General features: G+C 38.3%; 1 protein-coding gene across 3 annotated transcripts; it reads right to left on the bottom strand.

Moving 5' to 3' along the window:
- Positions 1 to 7,571: 7,571 nt before the first annotated feature.
- Positions 7,572 to 18,466, bottom strand: LOC140831104 (uncharacterized). Of its 3 annotated transcripts, none has more exons than XM_073194880.1 (9): positions 18,292 to 18,466; positions 18,026 to 18,218; positions 17,406 to 17,492; positions 16,390 to 16,770; positions 14,918 to 15,074; positions 8,477 to 8,881; positions 8,096 to 8,380; positions 7,896 to 8,026; positions 7,572 to 7,807 (listed from the first exon to the last, which is right to left on the bottom strand). In XM_073194880.1, the coding sequence occupies exons 1-8, from the start codon at positions 18,360 to 18,362 to the stop codon at positions 7,905 to 7,907; spliced, it is 1,701 nt and encodes a 566-aa protein (XP_073050981.1). In that variant the 5' UTR covers positions 18,363 to 18,466; the 3' UTR covers positions 7,572 to 7,807; positions 7,896 to 7,904. The 3 variants fall into 3 exon arrangements, with proteins under 3 accessions (XP_073050981.1, XP_073050982.1, XP_073050980.1); XM_073194881.1 differs by having other exon boundaries at positions 8,096 to 8,341; XM_073194879.1 differs by having other exon boundaries at positions 8,096 to 8,881.
- Positions 18,467 to 18,678: the final 212 nt, after the last annotated feature.

The following is an 18,678-nucleotide window of genomic DNA, read 5'->3' as shown; positions in this document are numbered from 1 at the left end:
AGTCGAGCATAAATTCAACCCGATAAGAGATACATTCGTGTAATATTGTTATGAATTTTTTAACCAACACACTTAAATTATAATATATAACACATATTAAAATGTTTACACAAATAATTTTTTTATATATATATTTACGTTCTAATCATATATAGAATGGTTTATGTATTATGAAATGATCAAAATTCAAAATCTCTCTACCACTCGACCCAAACTCGACCCAAACCCTAAATCCTAAACCAAACCCCAAACACCACCACTCGACCCAAAAATTTACCGCCGACTCGACCCAAACTTAAATTTAAAGCACAATCTTGTCCACTCCACCCACTCACCACCCCCTCGACCAGGGACGGATCCAGGAATAGAAGTTGGGGGGACTTGAACTCAATATGATAAGTTATATATTATTAAAAAAAATTTACATTATATCGTTCAACGAAGTTGTGCTCTACGAGATTTTAAAACATAAAATTCATCAATAATAGAATTTACATCAATATGTTTAGGTAAATCTTGTTCAATATAGAGTGTCAAACAATCGACAAGAAAGTTATCCTCCATTTTATTGCGAAGTGCCGTCTTCACATGCTTCATTGCTAAATAAGCCCGCTCAGTAGTGGCAGTAGACACATGTAATGTCAAAACAAGATTAATGTTCCATTTTGATATAGTTCAAGTTATAATCCTAAACAAGAATAAAATAATTATTAAACAAATAAACAAGTAATAGTCAATCAACAACTCAACAACAAATAATCAAGAAACCACAAATAACGCACAGAGAAGCTATAAAAAAACAAAATAAAAAATGTATAGCCGATTCTTACATGGATTGTTGCCTTGCCGATGAGCAATTCGATTTCTTCGGGAGTGATTGTTGCCTTGCCGATGAGTAATTCGATTTCTTCGGGAGTTCGCAATTCTATTCTGTCGCTAAATGGCTTGGGACTAGGAAAAGAAATTTTGTAGAATTGAGGTGGGGCGGATCAGAGGATATGGGATGAATTTGGTCTCATCCTTGTAAATGTACGGGACTTGACTGGACTAAGACATTGATATACGACGGTTTTTGAAACAACTGTCGCTATTAGCCACGGTTTTTGAAAAACCAGTCGCTAATAGCGACGGTTTGTATTAAACCCGTCGCCGATCCTCATCAGCGACGGTTTTACTAAAACCGTCGCAAATATGAGCGACAGTTTCTGAAAAACCGTTGCTAAAAAAAAAGTGGGCTAGGCTACAGCCCAGTACAGCCCATGAATCAATCCGTCTCTGCCCTCGACCCAAAATTAAAAATTCAACTCAAACACATACATATTAATACTATCAAAATAATGATCATACAGATTTATTTCATCATCGACACGCTCATCATCCAAATGAGTCATATTTAACTCCGGTGACATGATATTTTCACTTTCAACGATATCAAGATAAACAACATTGAGTTCAAATTCGACATGAAGAACCGGTCTTTCTTTTGCACATCCAAAATATAAGTATGCTTTCAAATCATTATCATCTTCGATATAAATTGGACGAATATTGCAATGCTTCACATCAGGAAGATAACTTAATTTCAATTTTTGTATATCAACTAGATTCATAATTCTGTATACCTCACTTTCTATATATTCCAGAGAACAAATATCAGAATCCAAAGGAATCGCTGCCCACTTACCACTTGGCCATGAACACCATTTAAATATATCTTTTTTAATTTCTCATTCGCCATTGTACTCAACGAAAATAACGGTTGGCATAACCTACAAAATATAGATGAGAATATTATATTATAGACAATATTATTTATTTAAAAAAATATGCTATATGAAAATGATGAGTGTTTAGTGCTACAAATCACTCTACCCATCAATTGCAACATATATACATTACTCGACCCATGAATTGCTCGACCCACACGTCACTCAACCAACACATAACTCCACCCACACACTCGTGTGTGCACCTCGACCCACTCTTCACTTTCCACACCACATGTGGGTCGAGGTGAACAAAACTCGACCCACATGTGGGTCGAGTGGGTCGAGGTGTGTGCACCTCGCGACCCACACCCATATGTGGGTCGAGAGATGACGCTCACCAACACACACCCGATCATCGTGCTCGACCCACACTATCACACTCCATCCATCTGCTCGACCCACACAACGTAGTACTCATATTAACTCCATTCACAAAAATTCTAACAAAAACAACCAGAAATAAATTGAAACAAGTTGGAACATTGGAATATATACTTACTTCTCCGACAAATCTTCAAATTTTCAAATGATTTTTTACGTCAGGAACACAAAAATAACTGAAACCTGAATCGATTATTTTGCTGGGAAGAATATCTAAATGAAACATGAAATCGCAGATATCAATAAAAAAATATTTTTAAAAAATAAAATATAAATAACTAATTAATTAATGAGCTAATAAATGATCTCACCTAACTAATAAATAATCTCACTTAATTAACAGAGTCCACTCCCTTTTTTCGATTTAAAAAAGTCAAAATCCTTTTTATTTAATTAAATTTAAATTGGATCCTATATTTTTTATTGACCCGTTGTTCAAACTCATCACATTGGTTAAAATTTATTCGTGAAAAATGTTATTTTTTATGATAAAAATATTAATTTTTATTATATATATTAACATTGTATAATATATATATCATAAACATTATAGAAAATATTACTAGTTTATATAACTCGAGAAAATATTTTTTCTGACTCACCTCAGCATAACTCACAATTTTTTTCTTCTCACTTGAGTTGCTCTCTTGAACTTAGGATGTTTAGAAAGCTTGGATGAGATGTCTAACAAATGAACTCTATATATATAACAAACTCTTCAAATATGAAAGTCAGATGTAAATTCAAACTTTGCTAGCCACCATTTAGATGATAGTGCAGCAGTTTACATTGGACGACACGTGTAAACATAAGCACAATTTTCTTAAATACAATTTTGGTCAAAAATCATGTGTACAAATCTTAACATTTACGGTGCGTTTGGTAGGGGTGATTAGGTGGGTTTATTTTTTTTAACCCACCTACTCACATGTTTGGTAGGTGTGATTATTTAACCAAATATATCACTCTAATGAATGATTATGTTATATTATGTGTGATAAAATAATCACTCCTCACCCCCTAAGATTATTTATCCCACTCTTAATCCATCATATTTTTCTAATTTTACCATTTTCCTAAATCCAAACTCACCACCACTTCCCTACACCGACCGTCGGACCGCCGCCGTCGACACCAACCTCCGCCAACCATCGCCTCCCGCCGACCACCCCCTCCTCTTGTCGGCGACTGCCGGCCGATAGCCGGACCGCCACCACTTCCGGCCGGCCGACCGCCATCGACCGCCGACCACCGCCACAAAACTAGTTGAAAGACAATTTTGTCAATTCATCAATAGATTATTTATCTCATTCTTAAAAATCATACCAAACATAATATTATTTTATCATTATCTACTTCAATAATTATTTTTATCATTTCTCTAATCATTTCATTATTTTATCCTCCAACCAAAATATAACCTAAGTGTAAGCAATCGTGGAAAATATTTAGCATACAATTTTTCTTATGCTATTTTGAGTGCCTATGTCTAAAAGAGAATGACGATGAATCCTTTATTTAATTTTTTTATATTATTTAGAGATAACTTAATAGAATATTAATTACCTTCTATTTACTTAATAAAATAACTGATTATGAAGTGACCTTTTCTTTTTTTTTTTTTCCCACAAATTATTTCTAAAATATCCCTATCTATGATAGAGAAAATATTTTAACTTCAACCAATATCACATATATATTATGTATATTTCATACTAAAACTCATTTAAATTATATAATTAGTTTTAAGATTTTATCATAGTAGCATTTCATAATCAAGTACTAAGATGTAATAAAGTGAATTTCATTTTTAAAAAATCATATTCCATCCGTGAGACGAGACAATCTAAAAGTTAGAGTTTTATTTTTAAAATATAATTAAAAATTATTTATAAAAATATTGAGTTTTAGAAAGAAATTCGTTTATGTGATTTAATTGATATTTATTATAAAAATAACCTTAATAAACATTAAATATTCAAGTTTTATTCCTCGCCCCCTGGCACGAGGATGTTTTCGCGTGGAGGAATAAGGTGAGCACCAATCCGTATGGGCTTAGCTCAGTTGGTCAGTAGCAGTGAATCTTGGAGCAATGACCAGGGATCGAGTCTCGCAAGCGGCAGTGTGGGAGTTAAATTCCCTCTAATGAGGGGGAGCTCCTTGTGCGCGGCGTAGCATAAGGTCTAGCTGCTGCTGGTTGGCTGAGTCACCATGATTTACCTCTTCTCACAATCCTGTCGGACCGAGGATGAGATGCGCCTAAGGTGAGGAATTTCATCTTTTGGAGCAGGGGCGGATCTAGGATTGAGGGATGGGGGCCGCTAAGTTTATTTTGCGACGGTTTTCTCAAAAACCGTCGCCATATAGCGACGGTTATAAGAAACTGTCGCGAAATTTGCGACGGTTTTTTAAAAACTGTCGCTATATGGCAACGGTTTTAAGAAACCGTCGCAAATGTTGCGACGGTTTTCGTAACAACCGTCGCTAAGCCAGAAAAAATCAGCGACATCGGGCGGATGAAACATTATAAGTGGCTTTAGCCACTGAGATACATGGACGTATCTTTCATTTTTGGGGGGCCATGTATATATATATCTATTTATATATTTAGTTTAAAAAAATTTAATATATACTAAAATTTTTTTTAAATTTTTTGGGGGGGCCGTGGCCCCCGTTCGCCCTACACTAAATCCGCCCCTGTTTTGGAGCAATAAGGTGAGCACCACACAGAGAGTTTCCACACGGTAAAATGCCCACCTTTATTTAATTTTATTGCTTTTTAATATCGATCCCACAACTTGATAAAAAAATATAAAATAGATATGATTATCTGGTCTTTATATATCAATGGTCAGGATTAGTCCCAGCCTTCAAATTTTTTTAAAAAAATAAAAAAAAGTTCAAAATTGATTTTTTTCCCAATTTCCGAAAATTTAATGGCTATATTTTATAAAATTCAATCAATTTTGTAGGGATAAACCAATATTTGATTTCATTTTACGCACAATCTTTAATTCTTTCACATATTTTTTTAAATTTTTTCTCATACATTCTTCAATTGAATTTAATTAAAATTATTCAATATTTCTCATGTCAAACACGAACTATCCACATCAAATGTTGAAAATCTCTGTAATCTCGTGATCACCAATTTCTCCTTTCCATAAGATGACCATCAACTAATAGATTATTGGCAAATGCCTCTGTAGTGCTTCTTGAATTGAGGGAATTAATCAAGCCGAATATGTGGCTACAAATGGAAAAAAAATTGAGAAAGAATTGATGGAGCTCAAAAATTGCATCAAGATTATTTCGACAATTGTCTCATCTACAGTAGAAAGATTTTCGAAGATGGTTCCGAATGTGGAAATCTTGTTTTTGAGAATTGTGGAATTTTTTTAAACAAGGGTGCCTTTTGTCCCATGGAAGAATGCAACAAGTAAGCTCGTGTTTTCATAATTTCATAAGATTTCAGATGCGGTCCGACTACTTGCATATGCAGGCGATACTGTTGACAAATACCTGAGAATGGGTGTATCGATATCGTTGGAATGTTTGAAAACATTTTGCAGTGAGTGTGTGATTTATTTTTTGAGCAGTATTTGAGGCAATCAATACCTGCGGACGTTACTCAGACAGCTGCTGAAAATGCTGGAAAGAGATTTCCTAGGATGCTTGGAAGCATTGATTGTATGCACTGCTTGGAAGAATTGTTTGACAACTTGGGCATGACAATATCAAAGCGGACACCAAACGAACCTTCAATCATACTAAGGCGGTTGCATCAAGAGATTTATCGATTTAGCGTTCATAATTCGTCATACCAGAATGCAACAATGACATCAACGTGCTGGAGATGGCCAATTTGTACATCAATCTTGCAAATGGTGAAGCTCGTCCACTGAGGTTTGGAGTAAACGAGAACGAATACAACATGAGATGTTATCTCTCCAATGGTATTTATCAATCTTGGTATGTCTTTGTGAAAATCATCCCTCAACCCATCTCGCAAAACGTTGGGGTTTTTAACAATATCAATAGGGGGTGTAAAAAAAATTTTGAGCGAGTAGTTGTTATACTCCAAACATGTTGACATATAGTGAAAGTTTCATTTCCCATGTAAGATTTAATTGATTTAGATATATACTAAAAAAATGTATCATTCTCCATTATATAACATGATTGTGGAGGACGAAATAGAAGATATGCTTGAAAATCGCGATTTCTCAACTCGAGATGATGGATACGTACTCACGGATGTTGTCCTTTCAAGAGATCCTACCTTATAGTTTAAAGTCTTTTTAGAGTGACTTATCGTCATTCAGCACTGATAATTGCATTATAGGTTTCAAAAGGACTTGATCCAATATATTTGGAGTTTACATTAGGAAGAATAGTGGAATTCGGCCACTTTTTAATCAAATGTAATTTTTAATTAATTGTATTTTTTTATTATTTGTATTTTTTAAAATAAAATGTAAAATTTTAATTTTAATTATGTGTAGTTGTATTTTTTTTAAAATTATATGCAATTAATTATCTTTTAAATAAATATTTGTTGAATAAAATAAAATATTAATATTTCAACATCGTCTCTGCAATATCGTCTCACCACTATAGAACTATGAGATAGAGTTATCAATGATTATAGCACCATGAAATGAAGTTATCATCCTTGAACAAAGCTCATCTAAGTCATGGAGTATCGCTCTCTGTTCAGTTCGTTTATAGACAAGCAAATGTAGCAGCTCACGTCCTGGCCCGAGCAGCTCATTTATATGCTAGTCCTTCTACGTTTTTTGAGATTCCGCATTGTTTGATTAAACATTTGGATGATGGGTGTAGCTCCTTACATGATTAATTAAATTTCCTTCAAAAAAAAAAAAATAATAAATGTTATTTAGTAATTTGCTTGTATAATAATCATGGACTTGGAAGTCCCAGCTTGGGACCGACTGACATCAAAGTTTAATTTGATGTTTAGAGCAATTTACCCATTTTTCTTTATCCATAAAAATTCAAGTGTAAACTCTTTCTAATAAATAGTATTAATTATAAACCAGTTAATACCTTGAAATTTTAAATTATTATCGATATCAACATGCTTTCAGTAGTTGTTACGACAATTTAAAATAATTATAATTTTTAAAATTCGTTAAAACAAATTTTAGTAATCACTATACATAATTATGTTTTTAAAACTTTCTACTACACGGTGCCGGTAGTCATCAGATAATAAGAGCATAATTGGTACTGGTTCGCCCGCGCTGGTATAAATAAGAAGGATAACTCCGCTACTGGTTCGCGCCCTCGCTGGGATAACAAAAATGAACCAGCCCCTCCATTCACCCACAGCGGAAACACGATTACACGTTCGTTTAGGTATTCAAAAGGGACAATAATCTGGGTACCAAAGCATGCAACACGAGTGCTCAACCTTTAATTATATACCAAGATAATTTTAACATTTTTTTTAATTATTGTCATTGCAAAACAGCCATCTTAAATCATGTGGTCAATCTCTCAGCGTGCTGAAATCTTACATAGCATTTGCATGTCTCCAGATTATATATTGCCATATCCTCTTGCATTAAGAAACCAACAAGACGATTCTGGATTGCAAGTCAACTGCAATGAATTTGGCTTGCAACTTCATTCTGCAAATGTGATTTTAATTCAGGGGAGTTGTCAAAATTAATGTTGTAGCATCTGATAACATTACAACAGAATGATAAAAGAACTTACATGGCTTATTTATTCTCCCCCGCTTCCAATGTTGGCAGTTGGATTGCTTTGTAAATCATCATCCTTCATGTTTGGTTTAGGATTCTCCTGAATTTCCTTGCTTGCACACAGGTTTTCTGTCTTTGTTTCACCTAACGCATCAAGATTAAAACAGTCAGTTTGCAATCATAAACTTTTCAGGAGGTACCTGATATAATTACCTTCATCGACTTCTAAGCATGGGAAAGGAATTTGATTGTCTGGAGTTTGATCAGAAAAGGAAATAGTATTTTGATCTCCTGAAGCACTTTCCTTCGATATATTACTCGAGGCAGAGGATTGCTGTTTTTCGACTTTGTCTTCTGATTGAGATGATTGATCATCAACTGGAATATCATCTTGATAACAGCCTCCATCTTTTTGGATGGGATCTTTCGTCTCACTTGCCGAGGTAACAACTTCAACATCTTCTGTAGCTTTGACAACTTCAGCAGATGGCATAGAAGCTGCAGTATTTGACACCCCAGCTGACATATTCAAGGCTGGGATTGTCCCGACTGGGTTAAGCTGAACTACTGGTACAGCAGGTTTGGTAGAGTTACCTTGTATTTTTGAAGCTTCGCCGGGTCTTGAAACAAATGGTGTAGCAGCAGCAGGAGAGGAGATCAGAGCTTTTGCAAGGCCATTGCGAATGAAATGTACATTACTTGGCAGTTGATTTGTCATGCTTGTAGAAGAAGATTTTATCGCAGAAACGGCTCCAGTTTTTATATGGACAACATTCTGAGAACGAGCAGCCTCAAGTAGAGATGAAGCATCAGTAGCCGTAGCTATGCGTGCCCCAGCAGCAACTGCAGCAGCTTTGACCATTGAATCTGCACTTGTGATAGGGTTAATTGGTAGCCCTTTTGTTGGAACTGAAGGTTTTACAGGCATTGCTGTTCCAGACTGTTGTTCTGGTCTTGATGCAGAAGCTTTTAAAGATTGAAGCTGAGGTTTTGTGCCAACTGATTATGTGGGTAAAATGGAAATGAGAAACTATTGAGGTGCATTGTTAAACTAGTTAAGGCCAATTTCCAAACAATGAATAAAGTAGTCAGATGTTAAAAGAGGGGGGAAGGGGGGGGGGGGGGGGGTGGGGTGGGGTGTAGGACCATAATCAAAATCTACCAAAGAGAAAACAAGGAACGCCAAAGAAAGCTAATAGAAACTCGAGAACACAACCGGATTAATGTCGATATAATCCGTAAACCATTTTTACACATGGACAACAATTATAAACAAATGTCCACCAATTTTCTTCAAATGATTTACAATCTAAGTTCTGAAAGAAGCTGTTAGATATCTCCGATTAGTCACCGGAATAAGTATTATATCAAGAAATGGAATAACAACTTCTTGTTACAATCACTCTCTCACACTAACAGAATTGTTAGTGACTCTCTTAACAATATAACTGAATGAATCCTAGCCAACCCCCCCCCCCCCCCCCTCCCTTTTATATATTGTTCTCACGTGCCTTCTCTCTCCCTTTCCTAACATACACGTTTACAATCTTGGGCCTACTTTTATTCATTACTTCCTCTGTTGGGCCGGCTAATTCAGAAGTCCCTGGGCTCATTGTGTTTGGGCCCGTAACATGCCCAGCCTCTTCAAAAATCGCCTTGTCCTCAAGGCGAAATTCTGGAAATTGTGCTGCAAAATCTTCCTTGTCTTCCCATGTTGCGTCCTCAATAGTTCTTCCTTTCCACTGAACCAGCAACTGTCGGCCTATTTTTCCTTGCATTCGCTTATCTCTTTCAGCCAAGATTCTCTCAGGCTCGAAGGAGAGAAACAAATCTTTGTCTACTTCACTCAGTAATTTAACTTCATTAGGATCTCTTCCCACTGCCTTTTTTAAACACGACACATGAAAAACCGGATGTATTTTGGACCCTTCAGGCAACTTCAAACGGTAAGCCTCTTGTCCCACTTTTTTAAGCACCTTGTAAGGCCCATAATACCTTGCTGCTAGTTTCTGGAACACCCTCGTGGCAACAGAATTTTGGCGGTGTGGTCTTAGTTTCAAATACACCACATCCCCTTCTTGAAATTGGACCTCCCTCCTTTTTTGTTGGCAAACTTGGTCATTCGTTGTTGAGCTCGCTCTAGATTGTATTTGAGCTGTCTTAACAGTTCATCTCTGTCCACGAGTGCTTGTGATACGGCTGGAACCTTGGTTTCCCCTGGTAAAAACTTAATTAGAGTGGGAGGTTTCCTCCCATACACTACTTCAAAAGGAGTCATCCTAGCAGCAGTTTGATACGATGTGTTGTACCAATATTCCGCCCAATGCAACCATTGTGACCAACTCTTGGGTTGCTCGGAGCAGAAACAGCGTAAATATGTCTCCACACATTTATTCAGGGCTTCACTTTGTCCATCTGTCTCCGGATGGTAAGCCGTGCTCATCTTGAGTTGAGTTCTTTGTAGCCGGAACAACTCTGCCCAAAATAAGCTCATAAAAACTGGGTCCCTGTCACTGACAATTGTCTTTGGAACCCCATGTAATTTGATCACATTGCTTGTGAAAAGTTCTGCCACGGAGGTGGCAGTGTATGGTCTTTTAAGTAGGAGAAAGTGCCCATATTTGGATAGCCGATCAACCACCACTAATATCACCTCATAACCCTGTGATTTTGGCAGCCCGGTAATGAAATCCATGGCCAAGTCTTCCCAATAGCTGCTGGAATCGCCAAAGGTTGTAGCAACCCAGCTGGTGACGCTGCTTCGTACTTTTGTTTTTGACATACTCCACATTCGGACACAAATTCGTAGATATCGTTCTTCATCCTTGGCCAAAAGAAATTATTTGCGATTTGTCTGTACATTCGAAATGCTCCTGAGTGTCCACCCATAGGAGTGGCGTGAAACTCATTCAACAACTTGGGAATCCATGAAGAGGCTATAGGAACAACTAATCTGCCTTTGAAAAGCAAACACCCATTAATCAAAGAATAGTGTCCACAATCATCAGGAGTCGTCTTCATTCTCTCTAAGATGTGTTTAAACTCGGGGTCATTTTGCACTGCCTCCTGAATCCCTTTGACTCCCACCCATTCGGTTTTTGTTAGAGCATTCAGCCCCCCCATGTCTTCTCTTCTAGATAGGGCATCTGCTGCCCCATTGTCTGTTCCTGCTCGGTGTTTTATGTCAAATTCATATCCCAGCAACTTGGCCAACCAGTACTGTTGATCCGGCGTTGTTATACGCTGCTGCAACAAGTTCTTCAAGGGCTTATGATCAGTTAGCACCACAAATTTGCGTCCCAGTAAATAATGGCGCCAATGCTGTATTGCCAGGTACCAATGCCATTAATTCCTTCTCATAAGCCGATTTAGATAATGCTCGTTCTGCCAGTGCTTTACTATAAAACGCAATCGGCCGGCTCTCCTGGGTCAGTACTGCTCCAATTCCCACTCCCGAAGCGTCACATTCTATCACGAACTCTTTAGAAAAATCGGGCATCCTCAGTACCGGAGCAGTAACAATGGCTTGTTTGAGATCCTCAAAAGCTCCCTGAACTTTCTCATCCCACCCAAAGTTATTCTTCTTCAGCTGCTCGGTTAGGGGTCTAGCAATCTTATCGTAGTCTTTAATAAACTTCCGGTAGTATCCCGTTAACCCCAAAAACCCCCTCACCCCTTTCGTGTTCTGTGGTTGTGGCCACTGCACTACACTTTCAACTTTACTTTGGTCCACTTCTACCCCTCGAGCCGTGATGACATGCCCTAAATACTCAACCTGTTTTAATCCAAACTGGCATTTTTTTTTATTCAACACCAGTTGGTGTTGCTGTAGTAATCTCAACACCACTTCTACATGTTGCATATGTTCCTTCCATCCCTTACTGTAAATTAACACATCATCAAAGAAAACTAATACAAATTTTCGTAAATAAGGGCGGAATACCTCATTCATGGTAGCTTGGAACGTTGCCGGTGCGTTTTTTAGCCCAAAAGGCATAACTAGAAACTCGTAGTGGCCTTCGTGAGTTCTGAATGCTGTTTTAGGCACATCGGCAGCTTGAACTCGAATCTGGTGATATCCAGATTTGAGGTCCAGCTTGGTAAAGTGTGTCGCCCCGTGTAACTCATCAAATAACTCTTCCACCACCGGAATCGGATATTTATCAGCAATGGTGATGTCGTTTAATGCTCGGTAGTCGATGCAAAAACGCCAACTCCCATCTTTTTTTTTAACCAGTATAACGGGGCTTGAGTAGGGGCTATTGCTGATTTGGATCACCCCTGAAATGAGCATTTCCCTCACCATCTTCTCGATTTCATCCTTCTGATGGTGAGCATAACGATAGAGCCTCACCGTGACCGGCCCACAACCTTACTTTATATTAATAGCATGATCTTGAGTCCTTGTAGGAGGTAATCCACAAGGTTCTTGGAATACCTCCTCATAGTTGGCCAAGATGTTGTTTATTGCTTCCCCACCGTCCCGTTTTTCTGTCACCCCCTTCTCTTCTCCATTCCACTTGAATACTACTGCCCCATAGAACTCGACCTCACTCATCTTGGCCATCCCTTTGAGGGATACCACGGCCCTACTAAGGGATGGATCTCCCTTCAAAACCACTGTCTGCTCATGCCAACTAAACCTCATCTCCATTTTGTTCCAGTTCAACAAGACGTCTCCCAACGTGCGAAGCCAATCCACCCCCAAAATCAAGTCAATACCCCCTAACTCAAATAAATATCCATCAATCCGGATTTGGCATTGCCCCATATCCACCTCTAGCTCCCTACACACCCCCTGACATGACACTCGACATCCGTCCCCAAGACACACCCCAAAGAACACGCTTCTGTCAACCACGAGCCCCAACTCGGTAATTATTTTTTTTGCAACGAAGTTATGACTCGCGCCGCTGTCAACCATCGCCATTATTTCCCTCCCCGCCACTCTCGCCCTCATTTTCAATGTTTGCGGGTGGTTTATGCCGTTGACAGAGTACAACGGTAATTCAAGGGTGTTGTATTCAACGTTGGTTTCTCCTGCCTCCTCTACTTCTCCGCCTCGTCCCCTCTTTTTTTCCTCCAACTCCACCTGCTCCCACTCGCCATCCTCCCCCTCATCTTCCGCTAGGACTGTCACTCTCAAGCTTTTGTTTGCACATCGGTGCATCGGGTGGTAGGGCCTCTCCACATTTAAAACACAACCCTTTCTCACGTCGGTGTAAGAATTCTTGGTGAGATACCACCCTACCGTCCCTGTTCTTTTGATCGGTTAGTCGTGTCGAACCACCTCCATTACTTCCTGAATCCCCGAGACCCACCACCATAGGATTGCGGTGTAGGTGAGTTTCGTATTTTCTGTTCTCCTGGGCTTACTGTCCGCATATTGTTAATGGGCTGTGGGTAATTTTTGTTCCGGTCCCTGTCGAACACTGGGGCCGGGTTGGCCCAGCCCATATTGGTTACAGTTTTTACCGTATTTCCTAAGCCCAACCCACTTCTACTTCTTCCTCGATCCACCGCCGTCCCATACAACTCCCGCTCCAATCCCCTTGCCAACATCATCGCACGATCCACGGTTCTGGGTGCGTGCACAAACATCCTCTGCCGTATCTCCTCCCTTAATCCACTCATGAAGTAGCCGAGGCTCTGATCTTCCTGGACTTCACCCAGCTGCGCAAGCAAGACCTCAAAACGCTCAATATAAACGTCCACCGATTGCTGCTCCCGAGTCAATGATGCCATTAGTTCAAAAGGGTTGGCATCAAATCCGCTGAAGCGTTTGATTAATTCCTCCGCAAATCTATCCCAACCTATGTTTGGGATTCTAACTTTCATCCATCGGAACCAGTGCACAGTGGTACCATGCATACAAATGTAAGCTAACTTGAGCCTACATTCCCTTGGTGTTTCGTGGATTTCAAAATATTGCTCCATTCTTCCCAGCCACCCCAGTGGATCTTCTCCTTCGAAAGCCGGTAATTCAATTTATTTTAATGCCATTCTCACTTCCTCGGCAGCTTCTTCGCTCCCCTCTACCTGGCGCGCTGCGCTCTCCTCCTTCCCGTGCATCTCGCTCCCCTCCCCTGGATGTCCTCCTCCTTCATTGCTTGCTGCCGTAGCTCCTCCTTGCGTTTTGAGTATATGTTCCATCATCTCTTTCAAGCTTAGTAGTCCTTCCACAGCTCTATCGATCTTGTCCAGCCTTCCGTGCACCTGCGACATGTTGTCTTGCACTCCTAACAATGCTTTTTCCATGCTTTCTATCTTTGCTTCCGATCTCGTGCTGGCCATCGTGTTCCGTCGTTCCCTCGTATCCGGCAGGTCGGACCAATGTTAGATATCTCCGATTAGTCACCGGAATAAGTATTATATCAAGAAATGGAATAACAACTTCTTGTTACAATCACTCTCTCTCACACTAACAGAATTGTTAGTGACTCTCTTAACAATATAACTGAATGAATCCTAGCCAACCCCCCCTCTCCATTTTATACATTGTTCTCACGTGCCTTCTCTTTCCCTTTCCTAACATACACGTTTACAATCTTGGGCCTACTTTTATTCATTACTTCCTCTGTTGGGCCGGCTAATTCAGAAGTCCCTGGGCTCATTGTGTTTGGGCCCGTAACAGAAGCGCAAATGGCCAAAAGAAAGTGAATGTAGGAATTCCACTGTTGTAACATTAAAGTCCCCGGCAGGCACTAACAAAACGTGTCCTTTCTTAGAAGTAATTTAGATGTCAAACAACAGCATATATTCAATGAAATCTAAATAATCCAGAATCTATATACAAAGCAGCAACCACAACCACACCACAACCACAAATATACACTTTAGACCAACAATAATGAAAATATAGAGATAGACCAACTTTTTAACTGTATCAGTTAAGGTGTTTAGGGCCTTTGGCATCAACCTACCCTTAGAGCACTGGCATGGTATTGCCAGGTCAAAAGGGAGCTTTGTGCATGAAGATTTTCCTAAGCAACACAATAACAATAACAACACACAGAATGAGAGATAGAGGGTTACTGGTATTGCTTTGACCGGCCATTTTCAGCGTATCACCCATCGGCATATCAAGGGCTAAGGACATTGCCCGATGAGCGGCAGCCAGTTGAGTTTCAGAAAGTTGTGAACTGGTTCCTGCATTTGAGTTGCCTTGTTTTTTCCTGAGACTGGCCCACCTCTGCAAATTTACATTGCACTTGAGAAAGAAAGAGCAAACTTTTTTCCAAAAACATATGAAAACTACTCAATGTACAGACATGCTAACGGTGCTAGTTGAACTATCACTATGATCCACAAGCAATTTATAGAAGACTATTGGAAAAATAAAAGTTAATTGAAAATCGAGTTATGATTGATTTCGAGTAAGGCCAAAAATGAAAATACCGTACTAGGAAATTCAGAAGGGATCAACTTTACCCCAGTTCAAAATTGACTTATAGTTAAGGGCAACATTTACATCGTATTTCATATTAGGAGCACAATACTAGTTATTTTGAACTCAAGATTGTTTTCTTCGGTTTTGCATGATTTCAGCAGGATTTTTTATGGAATAAACAAAACTCTTATTAAGCCAACACTATATTGTTAGTTTGGGTTTTTCAAGTAGTACAACGTACAAACATTTGTTGTCGGATATAATGCATACTATTATTAAAAATTCCAAGTTTTCTTCAACTTAAGCATTTTCCGTTGCGTTCTTGTTGAACAAAATATTTGTCAAGAGTTGTTCTTGTGGCATTTAAAATCTTGATTTCTCATTTGTAAATCATACTCAAAATCCAAATTGAAATTCATTTTATTTGTTATGACACAACATTTATGATAAATGAATAACCAAATTTGGAAGCTTCAGTTTAGATCAAGAGAATCAGATGGGATCATTGGGTCAGTTTATCATCTAGTTTACTAGATTGTGGTTTGATATCATGGTGTTTGTCATTTATTGAAGACATTGTGAAGTAACGTACGTGATACACATCCCAATATATCTATTTTTGAGGGTTTTATCAGGTATCTAATATTAACCAATCATTGGGTTTGGGTGGAGTCGAAGTACTACAAGATGACAGATCGAATCTGATAAAAATAATCCAAATAAGCTAGCTGTGTCGAAGACTTGGATCACATTGTATTGCATGAGTTTCTTAAACTACATAAGGGGAAAACATCTAATCTTTCAGGATTGATATGCAAGCATACAGTAAGAGCAGAATAGAAGCAATAGAAGGCTTTTTTTCCCCTCAAATTATAGCCATTTATGCCAAGTAAACAGAACCCGTCCGTTTTTCCAGCACAAAAAGAGGACTTTGAAGAAGTCATTTACCGGTTAGTCCATCTATTAATTGTAACGGTAACAAAACAATAAACATTATTAGAGAGAGTGATTGCGGTAAATCTATTAATTGTAACGGTAACAAAACAATAAATATTATTAGAGAGAGTGATTGCGATAAATCGAGAACCAGAGAGAGTGATTGCGATAAATCGAGAACCTGAGATAGCTCTGATGCTTTCCTATCATTCTTAAAATCTCCCCTAGCAATGCTGGTCCAATTTCGTTCCCCAAATTTTTGCACAGCCGAAGTAAGCTTTGCATCATCTTCTGTAGACCAACCCCTTCTTCTTTTGCGGGGAGGAAAATTAATTTCAGTTGACCCATTGGGCCTTTTTTCACCACATGTTCCAGAAGACAGTGGCTGTTTTTGTACAGTAACGGGAATGCTGACATTCGTCCCCTGAAATGCACAAGAGATAGATGAACTATCCGAAGTGGCAGTGTGTGCCTTGCTGTTCGGTATGTTAATAGTTAACGGTGCATCGATAGTAGAGCTGTTAGGGAGATGCAAATCATTTTGACCAGAAGCAATTAGCACCTGCAAAAGATAGCTATTCCCACATTAGATGTACAAAAGAGGATTGACATTGGCAAGCCAATTAAAAGAAGAAACCATTTGTCATTATAATTTAAGATTGGGATAAAGAATTTTCCTAAAATACATTAACATGATGAAATTGTAGCAAAAAATATGTATAAAAGTAAAAAACAAATATTGAACTTAGAAAGAATTGATTTCCCATTGTAGCAAACAACATTCAATTTTTCAAAAAGAAATGACAAGGTGAATATGTGACTTTATTTAATTCACAAGATGTGGTGACGACAGTTTTCAACAGTTTTGCAAGGTAAGCTTAACCATAATACAGAACAGATGTATTTCACATATTGATAGACGCTGAAAAAAGAAACACAGTAAATAATTTGGCAACTTGTAGCTTAAAATGTCAAGTGTAATTCATTGGACCCGAACATATCTAAAATCTAAGATTATAAAAATCTTCCAGTTTTTGGTAGATAAAGCCTTCATGCATGGTCCACAGAATAATAATTATCAGTCAGTGTATTCCTGTAATCAAGACAACAAACTTTAGCTTTCAAATATCAGGATAAGGGACTTGCTCTAGACATATACTTCCAGACACTGTTGCTATGTCAGTGGAATCAACATACTTTAACACAAGCTGCAGCCTCCGCTGAAGCTTCACGGCTGACCGCAGGTGAGGCTTCCCGCTCATATTCCAAATCACTATCGTCATCCTACATCCAGAACACAGAAATGTCATCCATGACAAAGTCAGATGACAGTGATATCCACATATTTTAACCATTGGCATAGCCTAATCACAATAAATATTGACGTGTTTTAGTAAAATCCGTCCATACAAGGAGAAATATCATCAATAAGCCGATTGGGATAGTGAAATGACAGCCAACAATATTGGCCACATCGTAGCCAATTTATAAATATAATTCGTTATGGACATAAGACAAATTATTCCATATTTTCTATTCCAAATGATTCATGACACACACGAATCAAAAGTTGATGCCCACGCATAGTTCACGCTCGACCACTAAATATGAAATGAATACAACTGTGAACAAAATAGCAATCCATCATACTTTGTGTACCGTGAAAGAATAAACTAAAAAATTTAATTTTTAGACAACAATAAGGCAAGAATACCACATTTATCAATTAAACTTCAAAAAAAAATCACATGAAATAATTCACACATTCCCACACTTGCAAAAGTAAACAATAGACATCATCGCGACAAAGGGCTTGCCATAGGGTTTTCATCATCGTCCGACTGATCAAGTAAGTTTTGCCCATATGCAAGATGGCGCCACAGCGCTTGATACTCCTTAGCACTGGAAATTCCAGTAGCAGTGTTCTTCACAATTACATTCCAATCAATTTTGTCCCCAGGAACTTGCGCCACCTCTTGCAGCAATGCCAGAACCGTTTCCACGGAGTACCTGAGATGCGGAATCCTTCGCGCATCAATCTCTCACTAGTTAGTCAGATAATGCTTGCGGAATGAGAGGTTACCTCTGTATGAGATTGGAAGCATCTTCTTCCGTGATAGTTCCCTTCTTTTGCTTCTTTGATTCATCAACCATTGCTGAATTGCTGATTCAGTAATTAGGGCAAAAGTTGTTTTTGATTCAAGAAATTAGGGAGAACTAGGAAGAGAAATTAGAAAATTAATTGAAGCTTCTTAAAAAATAAATAAAAAAAAATCAATTTAAGCGTAGTGGAGCCGAACCAGTTAAAAACCGAGCTCGGCCCCACTATTTATTATAGCTAGGCCCAATTGAAATAAAACTGGGTCAGATGTCCTAATTCCTAAACTTGCCTAAATTAAATTTTTGAATAATAATTTTTTATCTCAAAAGATTAAACTGAGATTAATATTTTTACAATTATGAAAAAAAA

This window comes from Primulina eburnea, chromosome 4, assembly GCF_022965805.1.
Source record: "Primulina eburnea isolate SZY01 chromosome 4, ASM2296580v1, whole genome shotgun sequence".
NCBI classification, from domain to species: Eukaryota; Viridiplantae; Streptophyta; class Magnoliopsida; order Lamiales; family Gesneriaceae; genus Primulina; species Primulina eburnea.
The sequence above is the reverse complement of the archived record's forward strand: the minus strand, read 5'-3'. Positions and strand labels throughout refer to the sequence as shown.

Bases quoted from the DNA above. Each gene is read 5' to 3' on its own strand.
- LOC140831104 (XM_073194879.1), bottom strand. From the start codon at position 18,362: ATGGTTGATGAATCAAAGAAGCAAAAGAAGGGAACTATCACGGAAGAA. The intron at 16,771-17,405 runs GTATGTTGATTC...TATCTTTTGCAG, and splicing joins AGGCTGCAGCTTGTGTTAAA to GTGCTAATTGCTTCTGGTCA. The intron at 8,027-8,095 runs GTAATTATATCA...TTGATGCGTTAG, and splicing joins ATGCTTAGAAGTCGATGAAG to GTGAAACAAAGACAGAAAAC.